The sequence below is a fragment of the Thyridium curvatum genome, assembly GCF_004353045.1.
Source record: "Thyridium curvatum strain D216 chromosome Unknown NODE_97_length_144783_cov_81.221394, whole genome shotgun sequence".
Lineage (NCBI taxonomy): Eukaryota > Fungi > Ascomycota > Sordariomycetes > Thyridiales > Thyridiaceae > Thyridium > Thyridium curvatum.
This window is the reverse complement of record NW_022156852.1, coordinates 1-20,114: the sequence shown is the minus strand read 5'-3', so window position 1 is coordinate 20,114 and position 20,114 is coordinate 1. Positions and strand designations below refer to the sequence as shown.

The 20,114-nt window shown below is 57.7% G+C and overlaps 7 protein-coding genes across 7 annotated transcripts; 3 read left to right on the top strand and 4 right to left on the bottom strand.

Moving 5' to 3' along the window:
* Positions 1-1,949: 1,949 nt before the first annotated feature.
* Positions 1,950-4,195, top strand: E0L32_011063 (uncharacterized protein; the record flags this gene model as incomplete). Its single annotated transcript, XM_031133751.1, has 2 exons — positions 1,950-2,324; positions 2,390-4,195. 2 exons carry the CDS (start codon positions 1,950-1,952, stop codon positions 4,193-4,195), a joined length of 2,181 nt encoding a protein of 726 aa, XP_030988706.1.
* A 126-nt stretch (positions 4,196-4,321) lies between these two features.
* On the bottom strand, positions 4,322-5,491 carry E0L32_011062 (uncharacterized protein; the record flags this gene model as incomplete). The annotated part of the gene is made up of 1 exon (XM_031133749.1): positions 4,322-5,491. One exon carries the CDS (start codon positions 5,489-5,491, stop codon positions 4,322-4,324), a length of 1,170 nt encoding a protein of 389 aa, XP_030988705.1.
* A 911-nt stretch (positions 5,492-6,402) lies between these two features.
* E0L32_011061 (uncharacterized protein) lies at positions 6,403-7,798 on the bottom strand (the record flags this gene model as incomplete). Its single annotated transcript, XM_031133748.1, has 3 exons — positions 6,403-7,572; positions 7,641-7,736; positions 7,796-7,798. The coding sequence occupies 3 exons, from the start codon at positions 7,796-7,798 to the stop codon at positions 6,403-6,405; spliced, it is 1,269 nt and encodes a 422-aa protein (XP_030988704.1).
* A 1,546-nt stretch (positions 7,799-9,344) lies between these two features.
* Positions 9,345-10,722, top strand: E0L32_011060 (uncharacterized protein; the record flags this gene model as incomplete). The annotated part of the gene is made up of 2 exons (XM_031133747.1): positions 9,345-10,052; positions 10,120-10,722. The coding sequence occupies 2 exons, from the start codon at positions 9,345-9,347 to the stop codon at positions 10,720-10,722; spliced, it is 1,311 nt and encodes a 436-aa protein (XP_030988703.1).
* Positions 10,723-11,359: 637 nt separating this feature from the next.
* Positions 11,360-13,680, top strand: E0L32_011059 (uncharacterized protein; the record flags this gene model as incomplete). The annotated part of the gene is made up of 4 exons (XM_031133746.1): positions 11,360-11,462; positions 11,545-11,877; positions 11,951-12,108; positions 12,166-13,680. The coding sequence occupies 4 exons, from the start codon at positions 11,360-11,362 to the stop codon at positions 13,678-13,680; spliced, it is 2,109 nt and encodes a 702-aa protein (XP_030988702.1).
* Positions 13,681-13,979: 299 nt separating this feature from the next.
* On the bottom strand, positions 13,980-15,333 carry E0L32_011058 (uncharacterized protein; the record flags this gene model as incomplete). The annotated part of the gene is made up of 3 exons (XM_031133745.1): positions 13,980-14,252; positions 14,349-15,008; positions 15,274-15,333. 3 exons carry the CDS (start codon positions 15,331-15,333, stop codon positions 13,980-13,982), a joined length of 993 nt encoding a protein of 330 aa, XP_030988701.1.
* A 1,135-nt stretch (positions 15,334-16,468) lies between these two features.
* E0L32_011057 (uncharacterized protein) lies at positions 16,469-17,848 on the bottom strand (the record flags this gene model as incomplete). The annotated part of the gene is made up of 1 exon (XM_031133744.1): positions 16,469-17,848. The coding sequence occupies one exon, from the start codon at positions 17,846-17,848 to the stop codon at positions 16,469-16,471; it is 1,380 nt and encodes a 459-aa protein (XP_030988700.1).
* Between the last annotated feature and the right edge of the window lie 2,266 nt (positions 17,849-20,114).

The following is a 20,114-nucleotide window of genomic DNA, read 5'->3' as shown; positions in this document are numbered from 1 at the left end:
GGTGCAGCTTCTCATTGGCTGTGTCAGCTCGGACTCGCGATGGTCTGCTCCGCAGTGCGCCCGGGATGAAGATGCAGGGAACAGGGAGTGCTGGAATTGCGGGAGCCAGTTCCTTTGTCACTGCCACTGATCCCCGCCCCCCTGCTCGGCGCCTCTGGGGATCTGACACTTGTTTCTGGCGTGCGGCGAAGGGAGTGAAAAATCCAGAAGCCTAAAACCTTAATGAGCCAACAGACGGGGTTGCGCGCCTCGAGGAGGGACCTGCGCTCGCTGATGTGCAAACTCGCATATGGCCCCCAAAGCCGTGTACCATTGGGTTAGGCCTGGAGGGGGGCGGGTGTCGGGAACAGACGTGGTGTCCGGAGCCGGTGGTGCTGCGGGCTAACCGCCAGTAACGCTGCACCGGCCTTGTGCCCGTTTGTCACCGCTCTTCGCCCGGGAGCTTCAAGGTGCGCGGTGCGTATGCCAGCGTATCAGAGGCCGCCCTTTTCTCGAGAGCAGGCGGGCAAGGTAGTGCGGGAATAGCAAGTTATGGCTGCAGAGCTCACGCCTCGCATCTCTAGGCTCGGACTTGTTGGCGAATTTAGGGGCGAGGGCGGAGACAAAGCATGCCGTGATCCCTGACTCCCCATGCGCGGGACTTGTGTCGCGGGATGGATGTTACCGCAAAACTGCTGGTTTTTGCCCCCCTCAGCACCATCTCTCCCATCGATCCCGGGAGGAGGCAGCCCTCATGACGTTTCTTTGGGGCCTCGAAGCGCCCAATCCGATTTTTAATTACTCATCTGAGGGCGAGGATATGCTCTTTCCACCCTGCCGCAGCCAGAACTAAACGACGGAACCAAGACGCGTCTCCGTCGGTGGCCGGGGTCCATTCATCAGCCCTGACTGATCCTTCTTGTGACGCTCACCACCGTGAGACCCTTCCCTCGAACGAGAAGGTAACAGGAAGGTGACGATCGAACTGGAGTAGTGTTCACGAGGCAGGGAGAGCCCTTCTTGGAGATCTCCATCTTTCAGCTTGGACACCGAATTTCTTTGCTCCGTGGTGATGTGATGCGGAAGGCCAAGCGGAGAGAGATTCACTCGGCCACGGAGATAGCGCCAGTTCCATGCACTCTACACGTGATGCAGCCCAATGCATGTATGTAAGATGATTGTCATGCTTCAGCCCCTCGGTACCTGGGCCGAGTTTCGCTTCGACAACAGCCAGCCTCGACGGGAGAAAGACTGGGTGCGGTTACAGATATCATCGTCGTCATACACAACATGCCTGGCGGATGGGCCGGCTGATGGCTCCAACGGCCGCCATGGCAGTATTCCGTCTTTCCTGGAAGATGAATGGGACTTCTTCTTCTCTGGGCTGATCGTCTCGTCCCCATCCATTATCGATCGATCCCGATAGGCTGGACCTGGGTCATCATCAAGGTTTGTGATGCATGGCGGCCGGTAGCTACCCTTCTTACCCTTGCTGGCCCCCCCGCACCTCCCGCTTGCCCTGCCTCGTAGGGCGGCCCCCCTTGGGACGTCGAGAGGTCTGGGTCTCCCCTCTCATGGATCCTACCATGGTCGAGGCGATCCTACCGCAGCTTCTTTGGTGAGCTCGGTGGTGCCCTAGAGTGGAATACAATCTACATGTACTGGGGTACCCACGATGCTCGCCTGCAGGCTACACGTCCCCTGCTTGAATCCACGCCACCTCTGTTGATTATGTCCACTATTTTTGTCCAGAGAGGGAGGGGTCACAACTGTATAGTCCTCGTCTCGACTTACAAGCTTGTAGACTGCACTCGACTTCGTTATTTAAACATCTTCGTCTAGCTCGCACTCAACCTCAAGCAAGTCTGACCCCGACCAGTCCAACTCCCTTCAGCATCCCCGACTTACACGACTTGACTTGACAACATCTGGGGTAGGCATCAAACTGATACACTCGGCCAGCTATGACTATGTCTCCCGAACCTCCCGCCGGGTACTTCTCCACCTTCTCCATATTAGACCCCAACAACACATCTCCCGAGGGGCATCCACGATCTCAAAAGCGCAACCGTAGAGTCTTTGTCTGTATCCCATGTCACAAGCGGAAGCTGAAATGTGACAAACGGCTACCGTGCAGTCGCTGTGTTGCGTCTGGCAACGCCGAGGATTGCGTCTACCAACCTTTCCCCTCAAGCCCCAAGCAAGATGCCACTCCCGAGCGAGAAACGCCGGCTATGACGCCGCCTCGGAGTGCCGCCAAGCAGTACATCAAAGCACGTGTTTCTCCGGCTACCAGCAGATTCCCGGGTCACGGTAGCACATACTGGGCCACAGTCGCGTCGGAGGTGAGTGATAGACCAGCGGGAGTTATGGGCATCTTGATAGAGGCGTTAACCATAGTCCGACTTAGTTTGAAGAAGCCGTACCCTTCATATTTGGTACAGATACTCACTGGGAGCCAAGATATCGCCAGATCAAGAACCTCAAGTTTCTCTTCCCGGCCCTGAGCGGCATGAACTACCCCTTTGGCAATTCTTCCCCCTATGCTGCCACCAAGACGCAGATTGTGGACAGCCTGCCGCCTCGCCATATAGTCGAGGCGTTGGTTTCGAGCTACATGAACAGCATAGAGCTCACCCACGGTCTTCTCCACCCCCTGCTCATCCAGAACGAACTAGATTACTTCTGGAAGAACCGACATGGGGTCCTCGATGGCTGGCTCGCCCAGCTGCTGATGATGCTGGCCCTGGGGGCGCAGTCAATGCCAGACTACATTCTCGACGGCGCCGGCCGGTCCAAGTCTCAATGGACCGACTTCTTCCTCGAGTCGGCCCAGATATCTCTCTCCAGATCCCCGTTCATGGCTGCGCCCGACATCACCACCGTTCGCACCCTATGCATGATGGTGATTGCCCAGATGACCGAGCTCAGGGGAGGCGACCCAAACCAGCTGACGTGTGCAATGGGCTTCACGACCAGAATGGCAATCTCACTGCAGCTCCATCGATCGACAAGCCTCTTCCCAGAGATATCTCAGGTCGAGGCCGAGATGCGCAAGAGGGTGTGGTTCACACTGCAGCTACTAGACCTGGACGTGGCGATGAGGGCTGGCACCTCCCATCTCTTTCTGGACGGGGATGTGGACCAGCCAGTGAATGTTGAGCCCGCGGTCTATTACGGCACGGGATGCTCATGGTCCACAGAAGAGGCCTGGGCCGGCTCGTACACCTCCACGGACCTGACCTACCACACAAAGGTCGCGGAGATCGTGCCCCTCCTCGCAGAGGTCATCAACACAGTCAACTCCCCGACCAGACCGTTCATGGACTACGGCCGCGTCCTGGAATGGCACGCCCGGATCCGAGAGGAGCTCAGGGACGCAGAGGCAGCCATCCTCTCGGAACCACCATCCCAGCTCAACTTCGAGTGCTCAAGCAGCAAAGCAAACTACCGCCTCCAGTTCCTCAAGGTCCTGATGCACCGCGCTCTGCTAGCCCTGCACCACGCCCACAGCAGCAGCAGCAGCGTCAACACCCCCGCCGAGCAGCAGGCGAGGTCGCGCGCCGCGTCGCTCAGGAGCGCCATGGCCCTCCTCGACATCCAGCACGCCTGGTCCTCGCCCTACTCGGCCTGCCCGAGCGAGACGAGCGGCAGCAGCAGCACCTCGCAGATCGCCGCCGCCGCCGCGGCGCCGCCCTCGGTGCACTCGTCGCCGACGATGATCGGCGGCCCGCACCACGAGGCCGAGCAGCAGCAGCGGCGGCACGGCTGGCTCGTCGACCTGTGCCACGACGACTTCGCCGCGGCCATGATCCACGTCATCGTCGGCGCGCGGCGGCACGACCTCGACGCCCTGGCCGTGGCGACCAAGGGCGGCGGCGGCGGCGGCCTGCCGGGCACCGCCGCCGACGACGTCCTGTCGGCGCTCCGGCTCGGCATGGCGGTCGTGCGCGACCGGGCGTGCCGCTCGGTCTGCCACTTCAAGGAGTTCACGGGGCTGTCCATCCTGTGCAGCTGCCTGCGGGGCCTAAAGTCCGGGCAGCCGCTGCTGCCGAGGGTGCTGGAGACGGCGGACGACATCGAGCAGGTCATCCTGGTGGGCAAGCACGACATGATCTGGGCGGACGACAACATGGCGCTCATGCAGCAGGACACGCCGCAGACGGCGGGGCTGATGGTTTTGGACCACGAGCTTCTCGGGGACGTTTTTGCTTGAGAGACATATACATAGACAAAGAAGAAGAAAAGAAGAAGAAGAAGGATACAATGTACCATTAGAAACAAAGGGTATCTTTGGCGCGCAAGAGACAAAAAATGACATCAAAAACCCTCCCCGTGCTATTTACACATCATCGGCCCCCTTCTCCCGCAGTGATTTCCTCGCCCTCTTCTCCCCCCTCCTGACAGCAAGCAGGTTCAGCGCCAGGTAGTACGGCACGTACAGGCCCCAGTAGATGCCGAAGCCCAGCATGACGCCCAGGGGCCCCACGAGCGAGAAGACGGTGAAGCCGTACGAGAAGGCCTGGAAGGCCGGGTCGTCCTCGAGCGCCTTGACCTCGAGCCCGACCTGCAGCGCCGACAGCACGACGGCGATAAAGGCCACCAGCGACGCCAGCCAGCGCACGTTGTCCTGGAAGAAGCCGGCGAAGCGGTCGAGCCGGCCCACGACGACGCGCAGCACGCCGCCGCGCCAGAGCTGGCCCATCTCGCGCAGCCGGCGCAGGCGCAGCTCGCCGTAGAGGAAGCGCCGGTGGACACGGTCGCGGATGCCGCCGTCGGCGAGCAGCTGGGCGACGAGGGCGCGCCAGGCCTGCCAGCAGAGCTCCGCGGGGAGCAGGTCGTGCCGGCGCGCGAGGTGGAAGTCGGACTCGTGCGAGACGAGGGCGGCGTACGAGTAGAGCAGGCCCAGGGCGCAGGAGCGCAGGCGGCGGCGGGCGCAGGGCTCGATGTCCTCTGCGGTGGTGTTGGCGGTGCCAGTCGTCTGTCGGGCAGAGGCCTGCGTCGGATGCTTGGGGTCTTCCTCCTGCTCGCATGAGAGAGGGCAGGAGCAGGGGACGGCGGTGGGGAGGACGTCTGTCCAGAAGCGCGGGTCGAGGATGAGGCGCGGGATGGGCTTGAGGTAGAGCTGGTTGGTCTTGTCGAGGCCGAGATGGCGGTCCATGCTCTCCGTGACGCGGATGCGGCGGCCCAGAAAGGCGCAGTCGTGCAGAGGCCGGGGCAGGTCTGGCGAGCTGAGCAGCCAGAACCAGTGCGAGAAGCCGTCGAGCTGGGCCATGCCCAGCTCGGCCTGCAGGTGCGCTGCCGAGTAGAGGTGCGGGATCTCGAGCTGTTTGTTGTCGGCGGTGTGGTAGGACGCAGGCAGCAGAGCTTCTAAATCTGAAGACACCGTGGCGATCGTAGGATCTGCTGGAGTACCATGAGTACCATGGTGGAACTCAGATGATTGTTGGTCTCTAAACACGTCGATGGCGAAAGGAGAGTGTGTGTCTGTGAGACATCTTGAGTCTTCCATCTTGAATGCTTCTACTCCGGAGTGAAACTCTGTTGGATGTACAGAACATGTTGGATTCAAGGGCAAGGAGCAGGTATCCAGCCCCTGATGCCGTTATATTCTGATCTAGAATGTCTGTTGGTTATGCGCTGTGCGTCACCGGAGAACCAACAGACATATGAGGCCTCGTGCGCAGCACTCGTCCGTGTGACTGGTCAACAGAGCCGCCATGGCCTCAAGACACCCTCGCGCCTGGATATCGCTGTGGAACTATGCACAGGCATCGCCTGGCCTCATAATAGAAGCGCTCACATGGTGTTCTATCCCTGTGCCTGACAGGATGAGGCCCAGGTGTGTGGTGATCACATGCGAATGATGGATGCCTGTTCGCATCTGACCGTGATTGAGGCTGTTTAGGGGCGAAGCTGTCCGTGGCGTCCAGTGGAATCCCCACATGATGGGCCAGCCAGGCACCCCGTGTTTAGTCAATCCCACAGCCACCCGTGCCCCCGGACAGCGGCAGCAACCGCCTGGGGCCCACTAGAATGAAGCCTCTAAGTGTACACTAAGTACCTACCTAGTCTTTGCAAGAGGGTTCGGGCGGATGACTGAAACTCTTGATGCGTCATTGTTTGACATTGAGTCTACTTGCACTTGGCTCTTCTACATAAGATCTTTTGTAATAATACATCGATATTAAGGCCCATAGGAACCGCCAATATGCATCGCGCAGATGGAGAAACACCAGCGGACAACCCTCGACCTTTCTTCAGCCAGACAGAAACGCTGAGAAGCACCCCCCCAAACCTCATCCCCCAGGGATATAACCCTCCTGAAATGTGTAGTACAAGCAACAGTAACGGTAACGGCAATGCGGAATTCGTGCATCGTGAAAAGTCATGAACATCATTAAAGCCCGCCGTCCAGGACCCTCAGTCCAGGTCCAAGAACGACACCGAGCCCTTGGCAGGCAGCGGAGACACCAGCGGCGGCACCTCCTCCCCCGACGGCGAGTCGCACTCGGTCAGCACAGCCAGGCCCCTCCCGACCGTCTCCAGGCCGTCCGAGGAGGAGTGCGGCTCGCAGTGCGACGTCGTGAGCTCCCACGTCGGCGACAGCCGCCCGCTCTGCTGCAGGAACGAGGCCTTGGCGTGCGTGCACCTCCCCTGGCCCACGACCTTGCGGTGGCTGTGGAAGGAGCACTGCCGGAAGCCAAAGTGCCGCTCCTCGTTGCGCAGATGGTTCTCGGGCAGCCGCAGCTGCGGGTTCTTGATGCGCACGTCGGCCTTGCTCGCCGCCATCTTGGCCAGGTGGCCCGCGTACTGGTCCCGGAGGTCCGGCAGGCTGTCGAGCAGGCCCTGGAACTGGCCTTCGGCCACGACGCCGTCGGCGCTCTTGCTGCCGCACCCGCCGAGGCAGCCGCTCAGCGCAAAGGCCAGCATCGCCACCGCCCACTTGCGCAGGCGGCAGGTCGTCGCCGGCGTCACGGAGGCGTCCTCGTCTTCGTCGCCGCCGTCGCTGAAGCGGTTGGTGTCCGAGAACAGCAGGGAGAGAAGCCTCGGCGCGACGTCCCAGTCGCACCGCAGGTGAAGGTCTTGCAGCGCGTCCATGGCCGTGTCTTGCAGCGCGGGCAGGTCGATCTGTGCGGCGAACAGATGTAACCGCACCAGGCTCCAGTGCAGCGCGCGGAACTTATGGCAGTTGGTCGGTGAGGGAGACCCCGCCTCCTGTCCCGCGCTTGCGATGGCGGCATCGTCGATAAAGGCGGAGCGCGGGATACCCGCCTGCGAGGGGGATTGTTGGTAGCCCTGGTGGTGATACAGCCACAGGATGAACAGGTCGAACATGTCGGAGTTTTCTGTTGATAGCCACATGACTAGACTCTCGTGTGTGGTAGTGGCAGATCCAGGGTCGTTGCCAGAGCGCCCGTCAGGTTCTGGACTGCACCGGTTTGATGGCGGCGGTGAGGGAAGCACTGCCGTGGGGATCGCGTCTATGGCATCTCTGAAATAGTTACTCGTGGTGCACAGAAGCTTCTTGTGTACTGTGAACTCTGCCTTCTCCGGACCAACGAGAACAAGGACTGCCTCGTCGTCAAAAGGCTTGGGTCTAGCAGAAGATAGTTAGTTCCGAGATGAGATATCAAGGTTGGTGCGAGGCCAGTACTTACGAGCCCATCACGGCCCTCCTCCGGTCCGCCCACTTCCTCATCTTGGATCAGATCCTGTCTGATATGGCACGACTCGGCTTCGAAACGCAGAGAAAGCTGTAAAAATCGATTATGATCTGTCTTGGTCCCAGCTTCTAGTCTCTTGATCATCGTACCATGATGGGACGAACGCCGCGCGATTGCGGCGGGGGTGCAAAGGGGCATATGTACACGATCGTGACCCGAACGGCCTTCGGCAAGCTACCGAAGGATAGCCCTAGACGTTACAATGCGGTGGGTATGGCAGCTTCACCCTGGATTATCACGTTTCGTTTCGGAGGTACGTGGGTACGCATGTTTCAAGCCAGAGGAGAGTTCAGGGGTACCGGCCATACAAGACCCTAACCCTGGGGCCCGTGCAGGCCCTGCGAGCACACCCCGGCTGCTTCAGGTCTGTCAAACTTGCCCCTTTTCAGACCTGTCAGCATCCACACCAAACCCCCGGCGACGGTTCTTGCAAACGGCGGACCGATCTCCCTAGGACGCAACGGGCATGCTGTAAGCTGTTCTAGTCAGAGTTCGGTTAAGAGATCTCTGGGCTTCTATTCCTAGCTCGATACACGTCGCGACGCTGTTCGAGTTCGCGTTCCATCGAAGGAATTCCCAGGGAACTAGTGATTGGTAGTGTAACAGTCGCTTCCATCTCACAACTCGAGATTCAGGTCTGCAAATGCAACCCTCCCGGGTACTGTGACAGCTCGCTTGGAACAAGAACCTCTTGTCACGGCCGTATCCGACCGAGACTGGGTAAACTGGTGTGGGGTCTTGGCTGGACTGTTACGGGTGACAGATTGAGCATCGGTTGATGCGAGTTGGACCGGAGCTGCCAAGTTTCCAAGACTACGATGACCAAGATCTATAGCCTCTATCTCGGAAAGAAAAAGGGGAAAGCACCTAGCCGTTTGTGCAGGGATTTACTCTATTCATGGGCTTGCCCTACTGTCCAAAGAGATTCGATGACATGTTGAGACTGTCCATGCAGTCCATATTCAACGAGTCTCTCCATTTGTCATCTAGTGGATCAACAATCACACGGAGGGACTCTGCACCGCACTCTCCCTTCAGATCATCGGCGGCCGGCCCTTGGCACACCGACCGGACGAATGAATCCTTCGGGCTGTCAGACGTGAGATGAACAAACCCGTAAGTCATGCGGACCAATTGTCCCGGGCCCATACCGCGAGCCGGACCGTTCATATGGCCGCACGAGCTAAACCATCGGCGAGAGGTTCAACATTTTTTGGAAGCGACCGAGTTCATTCTCTTGAATCATGCCAATTGCGTCAACTTATCGGGAATAACCTGGCCCCCACACGGGTCCTCTAATTGCCGACCACAGCACCGTTGGTAACCCAGTATGGTGTCTTTTTTCGTGGTGTGTAGTGCATGCGGTGATTGGAAATCAAGCAATTGGAAATCAAAAGTCTTGGCCGTCAATTCTTGGGCTGTCCGTGCCACTCTCCCCATCTTTGACTCTGTAGATATCGTGGCTTCCATAGCTATAAAGGGAGAAAAGAAGGAAGGCGCCTGGATAGAGGTCGTCACCATTTGCGACAGCCCACAAGTGCATTCATTGCTTCCAAGCTACTCCCCTTATAAAGGCCGCAGGTCGAATTAGACATTCCTTCTGTCATTCGACTCCTCAACGATTTTCGGGTCGCAATCATGACGGTGGACAACAAGAAGAGAGTCACGCCCGGCGCACCAGGCGTGCCATTTTACACTCCAATCCAAGAGCCGCCGGTCGGCACAGCAATCGCCTCCCAAGAAACCGAGGTTCCAACCCTTTTCAAACCGCTCACGATTCGTGGAGTAACGATTCAGAACCGCTTTGCCGTGTCGCCGATGTGCATGTACTCGGCCGACGATGGACACCTCACGGACTTCCACCTCGTGCACCTGGGTGCCTTTGCGTTGCGAGGCGTTGCCTTGACCATCATCGAGGCCACCGCGGTCGCGCCGAATGGGCGCATCAGCCCAGCGGACTCGGGACTCTGGCAAGACAGCCAGATCGCGCCGCTTCGGCGTGTGGTGGACTTCATCCACTCCCAGGGGCAGAAGGCCGGCATCCAGATCGCACACGCCGGCCGCAAGGCGAGCACTGTTCCCCTCTGGCAGGCCAAGGTCGAGGCTAAGCAACTGGCCACGGAGGACGTCGGCGGCTGGCCCGACAACTGCGTAGCCCCGAGCGCTATCCCCTGGGACAAGGAAGGCTGGCCGATGCCCAAGGAGATGACCATTGCGCAAATCGAGGAAGTGGTGCAGGGATTTGCGGATGCTGCGAAGAGGGCAGTGGTTGCGGGCATCGATGTGATCGAGATTCACGGTGCGCACGGCTATCTGATTTCTGAGTTCCTCTCGCCAATTTCCAACGTAAGTTGCCTTTCAAAGAACGGGTAAGAGGAGTGATAAAGTCTGAGATTGCTGACATTGTCCGCAGAGGCGAACGGACAAGTATGGCGGTAGCTTCGAAAACCGAACTCGGCTTTTGTTCCAGGTTGTCGATGCCATCCGCGCCGCCATCCCTGAGTCAATGCCGCTTTTCTTGCGCATCTCAGCCACGGAGTGGATGGAGTGGTCAGGTCAGGAAAGCTGGACCCTCGAGGACAGCATTCGTCTAGCCAAGCTGCTGCCCGAGCACGGCGTCGACCTGTTGGACGTCAGTTCGGGCGGGAACAATGCCCAACAGAAGCTCGACATCCATCCTTACTACCAGGTCAGCCTCGCCGGAAAAGTTCGAGAAGCTGTCGAGGCCGAGGGCAAGAAACTGTTGATTGGCGCCGTGGGCATGATTTCCAACGCCGAGATGGCGCGATCGATTGTGCAAGAAGGTCACAAGCTCAACGAGGAGGCGGCAAAGAATGGCACCGTTGAGATTGAGGAGGAGCATGGACAAAAGACACAGGCCGACCTGGTCCTGGTTGCGAGGCACCTGTTGCGAGAGCCTGAATTCGTTCTCAAGACTGCACGCCAGCTCAACGTCAAGGTGTCTTGGCCCAAGCAGTATGAGCGTGGGGAATGGCCGCGCAGTTTCAAGATCTAAATCAGCTTTATAGAACTGTTTTCTCTGCGGAGGACGGGGATTTCTGTCAGCACCGAACGGGGATGGGGGATGTTTGGTCATCTGACAGCTGCATTATGCAGCCTAGGATCCCTTTTTAGACAAGATTCAATATTATTGTGGCTTCTCAGTGGTAGGTACATTGATAGACATCAATTGATCTCATGTAAGACATGGATCATCCCACTATCTAGATGCAAATGAATGGGTCTGCACGAAGTTCTTTTTCCATCCCGGCTTCTTTTGCAGGTGTTGGAGTTCCAAGCTTGGTGCGAGATGAACGCACAAAGATCAAGCTCGCTATCAGTTTAGTTGGTTGGGTTTCATTCAATCATCTAAGCTGCCTACTTAGGTATATCATTCAATCGGCCTTACAGATATGGTGCTCTTTGACACACGATTGGTGCTCGATTTTGAGTGTCACCCCTGACTTACAATGGAGGCAGGATCGAGCGACATCAACAAATTAAGATGTTGCTCCTTTCAGACTGTTGCCTGTGATCTCTTCATTCCTTCCCGGCGATTTCCTTCTTGAATTGAGTTTCAATGACCATGAGGAAAGAGCCATGCACTTACACCAGCGCTCAGTTTTTTAAAAGTCGAGCGAGAGTGCTCCAACATGATCCCCCATACGAGACTGGCCCTTCTTTTCTCCTTTGCTCTCGATTTCCGAACCGAGCCATCCATTGTGTGGGAAACCTTCTCATTTGTTATGCAGGCAGGTTAGGTGCCGTCGATGCTATTTCACTGGGACGCACCTCCACCTCCTTCGGTACCAGACAAGGTTTGAGAGCAACAGGCTAGGGAAGCGTCCCTTCCAGCCCGCGTCTCACATTCTTGAACATACGCACAACCCGTATGAGCAAGCCGACGAGAGACAATGCGGCAACATGCGTACCCTGAGAAAAGTGGCTCGGGCACGACCGACCCGGGAGCGTAAGACGGTGCAGAAGGGCTACGAGTTCGAGGTCGAAGCCAAGGTCATTGCTCACGACATCCCGCGCAAAAGCGCTAAACGACTGAGCAAGAGCACGTCGCCTCCCTGCTATGTCCCAGATCAGTCGGATTCGGATTATGGCGGCTACTCCGAAGCTTCTGGCGATACTGACCCCCTTCAGGCCGCCGCTTTTGCCTCTGGTAAGTGACGCCCAGCTTGTTGTGTAAAGTTTCACGACGAAGTCGAAATTGACAGAACCACTATACATCACAGTGAGCAGGGAATCACGGGAGACTCGCGCATCTATGAGCCGCGGGCAGCCGAGGAAACAGAGTGTAGGATCCATGAAATCAACAATAGACGATTCTCAGGCCGAAATCCAAGTAGTCAACATGTCAAAGCAGGAGCCTCTGCAGGAGTCTCAGCAGGAGGTAAGAGAGCAGAAACGCTAAACGCTTGCCAACGTTATTGACATTGTATCCTATCAGGGTATGACGGAGCCCACAATCGTTGTATTCGAGGACAACAATGACAGTGATTATGTTCCGCCTCGTACGAGGAAGCGGACGGCAACTCCCGATCTTGCAGTTTCGAGGAAGAATCCATCGAAGCGAGCCAAGAGTCAAAGTGCACAAGAGGGAGTTCATCAGTCTCCTCATTCGCTGAGATCTTCTAAGAGGTCTTCCGGAAAGAGAGAGGATGCTGTCAAGCGCTCTGACGACACTCGCTCGCCCTTTGGAGAAAGAGACCAGACCGTGAAATCACCCACCTCCAAGGAAGATCATGATTCAGACCTCAGCAATGCAAAGAAGGCGCCAAAAACAGCACCGTCAAATCAGGACCACTCTCCAGTCACGATAAAGATCTCGCCTGGGAATGGCGACACTGGCCACATCGCTCTGCATCTGTTGCCCAGTCCAGCACACATCCATCATTTGTTACCTTCGCCAAGGTTCCCGCATTTCCAATGGCTGTATGGGAAAGTGTGGACGGATGCGGACGAGCAGATGTTCGAGCTCGAGCGGCGAAAAACCCCAGCAATCTTGTCTCGAGACTACATTGAAGTACAATTCGAAGCCGAGATGAAGCTTTGGAAAGCGATGGTCAAGCTCTTCGGTTGCCTCCCGCATGTTCTCTTCCGGTACGGGCTCAGAGTCGACAACGCAACTCACACGGTACAGGACCCAGACTTCTGGCTGAAGGTTAAGAGAGGGATGCCCAAAGACTTGGCGGAAGAGCTCCTGACGCTTCTACCACACCCAATCTGGGATGGCCGAATCGAGCTGCTACGGTACGCACTCCAGCTTTCGGTTTCTCACCGAGTTAAACAGCATATCCGACCCCTCGGGAGAGCTGTCGATGTCGTGGATATTGGTGTAGACATTTACAATGCGATCGAGATGCTGCGAAGTGACAAAGACGAGTCTGAGGCAGACGCCATGCTCGGAGACTACCACTTCGAGATGCTCATGAGAGCGGGTGTTGGTGCGGACAAAGACATGAAAGCTCTCGACAAATCACTCCAGGCATCTATCGAGCAGGAAGAAGCCGCTTTCCCCGAAGAACGACTCCTCTTCCTCCTTCGAGCAACCGACGTCGAGGCTGTGAGGAACGCGCTGGACCGCATGTATCACCTCGGCGCGCCCAAGTGGCGGCCCTGTAGTGACTATCACACACAGTATGAGAAGCACGGCGCAGCCGCGGCGGGTGTGGGCGAAGACGTCCAGAACATGAGCTGTACGACATTCATGGCGTGGAGAGTGCACTGTTGCATGGCGGAGGAGCGCGAGAAGGCGATTCGGACCAAGCTGCGGAACAACAATGCCCCCGACCTCCTCCTGGACATGAGGGAGTCGGATCCGATCCCGTGGTACTTTCTGAGCAGGCGAATGTCTGTGGAGCAGAAGCGGGTGCTCAGCGGAGTGGTGTACCCCCCGTGGGAAGAGGCACTGCCTGTGGCTCAGGGGCTTTCGACGACGAACGGCTCGAGGAACACTTTGTGAAAAGGGGTAGAATGCACATGATATCTGGGCACATTTACCAGAGACCTTTATCGTTCAAAGTATCACTATTTATTCCCCCTCATGAGGGCTCAGTGCTTATTGTCAAATGATCTCTGGTGCTTGCTAGTCTATGCAAAGTTTACTGATACTTGTCCCCCAATGGGACTTTCTAATGGAATTAACCAGTCTTTTCTCTCCCCAAAAGACAATCTCTCTAGGGTGCAACCCAAAATCGTCTTCTCATCCTCCCTGGCGGCCGCCCCCCCAAAAGGCTTTTGTCTCCAACAGTGATTGATTGGTCATCGTGTCTCGCTCTGCGCCCCGACGGTCTGGCCCACGGTCTCGGCCACCGCCCTGTCCTTGCTGATCTCGCTCTCGACGATGGACCGGATGAGCGACAGCAGAATCTCCCGGCCGCTGGCGATGAGATCGTCCGAGCACGCCGAGGGGACGTGCAGAAAGACCACGCGGCGGTGCTCGCCCGCCTTCCAGAGATGGGCGAGGCTGGAGAAGTAGATGAAGTCGCAGAGGTAGTGCCCAGCGTCCTCGGATATGCGCACGTCGGCCGTCGGCTTCGGGTTTCCCCAATGTTATGTTAGCGAAAACCGCATACTACCACACCAAGATACCATGAACCTGGTCCCGTCCGTCCGTCCGAGAAAACCTACCGGCGCATGCGCCCTCCACCGCTTGAGCACGTCGTCGGCGTCGACGTCCGTCTCGAGCTCCTCGGGCACGCCGAACCACTCCCAGCGCGGGTCGTCGCCGCCGTCCTCCTTGGGGTGCCGGAAGCGCTCGTCGTCGAGCAGCGCGCCGTCGACGTCCTTCATCCTGTAGCCGTCGCGGTGGCCCCGGCGCTCGAGGCTGTACTGCATGCGCGCGCCGGCCATGCCGACGTGCACGCAGAGGTCGATGCGCCTCGCCGGCTGCTGCGGAGGCCGGCGATCCCGGCCTCCGTCGTTGTGGGCGTCGTTTTTATTGGTGTTGTTGTTGTTGCTGTTGCTGTTGGGGTCCTCTTCGCCATCGTGCTCGCCGCCATCGGCGTCGGGCAGCCGGGAGGACGACGGGGAGGAGAGCAGCTCGGGCGCCGTGCCTTGGCCGGCCCAGAGGCGGGGCACGAGCGGGCGGACGACGGCGTAGCTGACGCGCACGGGCTCCGGGTGGACGAGCAGCCGGACGGGCGGGATGTGCTCGCCGGCGGCGCGGGCGATGGTGGCGTGCGGCGTCGTCGGGTTGGAGGCGAGCTTGGCGCGCAGGGGCGGGATGTAGTCGGGCAGGCGCGAGACGATCTCCCACGAGGGGTTGCGTGGGTAGTTTTCCTTAAAGGGCTACGGGAGGGGGGGTAGACGAGAGAGAGAGGGATGTGAGCCTTCGAAGATTCAAGGTACCTAAGGTAGTTGAAGAAGAAGAGATAGGTGTAGTGAGAGGTGCTTTGATCGCAAGCTGGATGCCGTGTATAAAGAGTGCAGGGGGGAGGGGGTGATGGCTCATCACCGTGTGCCCCAAGGACGGGTACAGCTCTCGTGTGTAAGAGCGTTGCGATCAACGGACTGGGAGTGACTGGAGCTGGAGAGAAAAGAAGGGATTTCATACCCCGAACCCAGTGATCAACACCGTCAGCTCATCCTGGTCGAAAGCCGCACTAGAGCCCATGATGCCCAGAGCAAATATCACATGCGATCTCGGATCTCTGCCGGTGTCCTCCCCTCGTGCCCTCTAAACCGGCTTGAACAAAGCGGGGAGGATATGTACGTATTAGCAATTAGTAGTAAAGATCGTGTGGTCTAGGGTTGGTAAACACAGGAGCAAAACAAGTCGCAGACAGCGAGGTGGGAGAAAGATTGGTTACAACGAGAAAAGAATCGCCGAGGAAGGGGAGGAGGAGGGAGAGTGAATCGAAGCAGGAGAATGAGTCGTGCTTGGGAAGTCGTCACATCATGCGCCAGGGCCCGCTCCAGCCCAATGAGCTAAGCGTTGGGATCGGTAAAAATCTGGGGGAGGGGCAGCTGAGCTGTTATTGCCTCAGTACCTTTGTTAGCTATCTCCCTCGCTAGAATAAGCCGACTTGGGTCGGTATTTGATAGCTATTAGCAGCCGACACTTTCCTTGCAGACATCCATACCTACCTAACCTACCTTACCTAGTACTATGAGATGTACACAGTCCTGGGACTTCCAAAAGGTATAGGTAGGTCGCAACGCCAGCATGGCCAACGGCGATTAGGTACTGTAAGTGAGAGGTCACGTCCCCTACTCGTTGAGCACAAGCATCTTCGCATCTTCGCATCTTCACCGCCAATATTCAATGTAAAAGCGAGGGCCGCATCCATTTGGTGTGCTAATCGGGCCGTTGTGTGTGGTATGATAGGTACAAGAAAAAGAATTAGCAGAGCGCTGTCGACTCGTGTGTCCTATGCAAAGGAACCGAATGATGAATATGAAAGGTGCATCCCAAAAAAAAACGCCGGCTAGTGCTGTGCTGTGCTGTGCTGTGCTGTATTGACTGGTGCTTTTGGTGGACGGGGAACAACTTTGAACCTGCATGTCATACCCTCCAATGCTCGAAAACCCTCCCCCCCTGAAGAAATGACCTCCCATCCGTCCCCATCGTGATGAAAACGCCCTTTGAGAATAAGAAAAACTTCAGCATGTCCCTGCTGCCTGTGTGATGCATATGCACAAATGCAAATAGTTATAACAGAAGCGTAGAATGTCTCCCATGGCCCCCGAAAGGCCCTATGGAGATTGGATTTTGATTCTTTTGGTGTTGCAGAGAAACGCAGCCATCATCATGTAGACAACGCGAGCCCGCTGTCGATAGATGCCCCTGACGGTCGCTCCTTGACCGGTGTCGAATCGGATCGCACCTGTCCGTTCCGGCTGCTGCTCTGATCCGGCGTCCTCGGGACCGGCACGTTCTCCTTGCCGTCTGCCCGAGAGCGTCTCGTCGTCAGACTCCGGCCGGTCCCGTCAGAGCTCAAGATCGTCTCGAGCTTGGGCCGCTGCGCCGAGCGGATCTCGGGAACGGGCGGCGGCTTGGGGACGGGCATCTCGTCCTCGTCGATGTCGCCCTCGTCGGATTCCACCTCGGGGGTGACAGGCGGCCGCGCCGACCGCCGCCGCCGGAGCTGCAGTGCACCTTCGGAAGACTCTTCCTCGGAATCAGTCGTCGACTGGGTGGCGCTCCGGTTGCTGCGCTGGCCCCGGGACCTAGTAGATCTCGACCGGGTCGACTGCGTGGTCTTCCTCGAGGTAGGGCGTCCGGGCGCGAGCGCTACCGAAAGCTTGTCGCCGTCGACGGGCACAGGAGGCACCTCGCCCTTGCGGCGCTTAGCCTCGACCAGGCGCTCGCTCATGACCCTGCCCAGCGACAGATCAGAGTTGGGCGCCGTCCTCCTGCTCACCGTGCTGGCAAGACTGGCACTCCTCGTCACGGGCACCTTTCCTTCCATCACCTTGGCGGGCGGCGGGGGTTGGAGCATCCACCGGAGGGCGTCCTTGTGTGCCGGCTTGCTGCTCACGACCGGAGGGTGGTATTCGTTGACGGGCGGGTGGATCGGCGCGCTGTAGAAGTTGGCCCGCTCCTCGTCGGTGATGGGCCTGTCCTTGCCCAAGGTCGACTCGAGAAGCTTCCCGGCAGATGATCCCGCCTTGACAATGGCATCCATCAACTTGTGGCCCGTCCTAGAGAACTCGTGGCCCCAGAGCTCTTCGTCTTCGCGCTGGTATCTCTTGTGGTTCCACCCGTCGATACTGGACGCTCCCACCGACTCCATCACGCTCAGACTCCGAGCGTCCTCGGGGATCATGACCGGGCTGCTGTTCCCGTGCGTCTCCGGCGGCGTATGTGGAGTGTTCTCCTTGGCTGCGGCATTTGGTGGGTTGGTACTGCTGGCAGCGGGCGGGCTATGGTTGTTGATAGCTAGGCTGCTCCTCGTCGCAGAGCTGCTGTTCTCCCCGGCACTGGTAAGCTTCCTCTGGCTGGCCGGCTTGGGCTTGCCCTTCTTGGGTAGGCTGGGCCCCATCCTCATCTCCTCCTCCCAGTATGGGTTGACATTGTAAGGGCTTGGATGCCTATACAAGTCTGGTTGTTCTGCCTCGCGCCGCGCCTTCTCCTCTCGCTCCCTCTTGATCCGTTGCCGGGCTCGGTGGTGACTGCGTGCTTCCATGCATGGCGTACAGGCCATAAAATAGAAGATGGCCGATTGCACGGCCACCCCGAACGACATTCTTTCGTTAACTGGCCCTCATGCGACAGTTACCCCCCTTGTTGGTCCGATCGGTTCGAACTAGGATGCTGGTAAGATATGTTACGTATTCATGGGCGCGTATACGGGCACTTGCGTTGGTATTTGTTGATGAGGTCCCCTGAGCCGGTAGGGTGCGTGAGATCGGTCGGTCGGTAGGTATATGTAGAATGGCCAATTGGGCGCTCAATGGAAAGGAATGCGACGTAATTGATCCTGAGCGGACGAGCAAGACATTGGAAGACGGTTGAGTTTCTCAGAGCGACGGCCGTGGGGGTAACATTGGGGGGGGGTTTCGGTCGTGCGAAAGTCGAACCTTATTTGACTTGGAGCAGGAATGGCAAATCCTCTCGGTCCTCTCGGGAGAACTGACTGAGGTCAGTCGTAAAGGTCCTCTTTGGTCCAAAAATATGCCCTCTCCTCCTGGCAAGACGAGTTTGGGAGGGTTGTTCGTGTTGACAAGGGAGCAGATGGTGTTTCAAAACGGGGGGGTATGTAGGTATCCTGGGACCGGGGTCGAGGGGTGTGGAATGAAAGGTGCGCCAATCGCGGATGATCCTCCGGACCCCTGTGCGTGTGTGTGTGTGCAATTGAAGTCCCGTATTCAATGTCCTCTGGTCGGCTGACTGAGACTTGACTTTGCGCAAATCGGCACACAAGAAGGGAAACAGGAGAGGCAAATAAAAATAAGAGGTGAGGGGAATGATCGAGGACAAGAGCGAGAGATATGTAACAAAGGAGCCCCCCGGGAGGAGGGACAGGAGAGAGGCGAGACAGGCGAGACAGTGGCTGCAGGCAGTGTCTCTGGTTGGCGGCCAGTCTACGGAGCCTGGTGGTGTTACCTATGGTGTGTACATTGATTTACATTACAGTGTGGCCAGTGTGGCCGTGGGAAGACTGGACAGTCTGGGACTGCGTCAATAATCGTCAGCTACCGTCGCGCGCAACAGGCTCGAGGCCCAACCACTGGCTCTCCTCTCCTGAAATGCGGTCCCCCAAAGTGGATTTGCACGTATCAATTGATTTCCCCAACAGTGTACCAAGAGTGTACCAAGAGCGTACCAAGTGGGCAGCAGGTGTGGTGGTGTGGAGGAGGAGGACGAGGAGAAAGTCGTGGGAATCGTGGCTTTGGTGAGGCTAGGTTCGAGGACCTTTGGGACCCCTGGGACCCCTGGGACCGGCTCTCAAGGGATCCATCTCTTAAAGCCTACTGACGGAAGATGATGGGGAATTCTGTACTGACAATTGGCTCTCCCTGGCCCTGACGGGATGCAAGAGGGCCTCAACTCGTCGTCAATCGTCACTATTAAAAAACGAGCCCCAGTGTATACGCATCCTGCATATGAGTACTCCGCTCGCTCCGTACAGATTGTACAAGCACACCGCATCTCTCGCCGCAATTGTGGCTCAGCTGTCCATCCCCGAAGCCCATCAAACACATCCGGAAACATTTCTCCATCCCCCGCGTGATTTGAGGCGGTCAGACAGGAAAAGCCGTTGCCTCGACATGCACTCGTCACACACACTGGCATCAATGTCGAAGGGGTGCCCGTCAGAGTGGCCACAAATACCTACACGGAAGCGAAGGGTCCAGATGGCACCCTGAGCCAGGATCCCGAGCCATCCCGCGCGCTGGGTTGGTCCCTCCGTACAAATTAATTCGACCCAACCCGCTGGCTAGTCCCCGTCAACAAATGGTCACTTCCATTGGTAGCGTTTTGTCGAAGCAACAAAAAAAGAACGCAAATAGCAATAGCAAGAGGGCATTAATCTACAAGTATTACACGGGGTCCTACCTGGCCGCTTCAATCAGGGCCTGTGCCCGAGCTCGATGCTACACCCCGCGAAATGCAGGCAGGTTTGCTGGTACAGGAGGGTAATAACACATCGCTGCCCTTCCATTGGCAACCAAGGAAAAAAGCTTCTTTCCAATCACACACCCGAAAAGAAATCCCTCGCGACGTAACTGCCTACCACTGCCGGAGAAGACGCGGGCGCTTCGGCCGGGGCGCGGCGGGTCCCTGCCCCTACAGCACCTACCTAGGCTTCCCGAACAATTCTCTGGCCGATCTATCCGTCAAGTGACGTTGGAAAGGCATGTCCGTCTCCTGTACACTGCTGCGCTAGGTGCCATCTAGCTATCACATCACCTCCATCCACACCCCCCCCCCTGTCTCTTATACACATC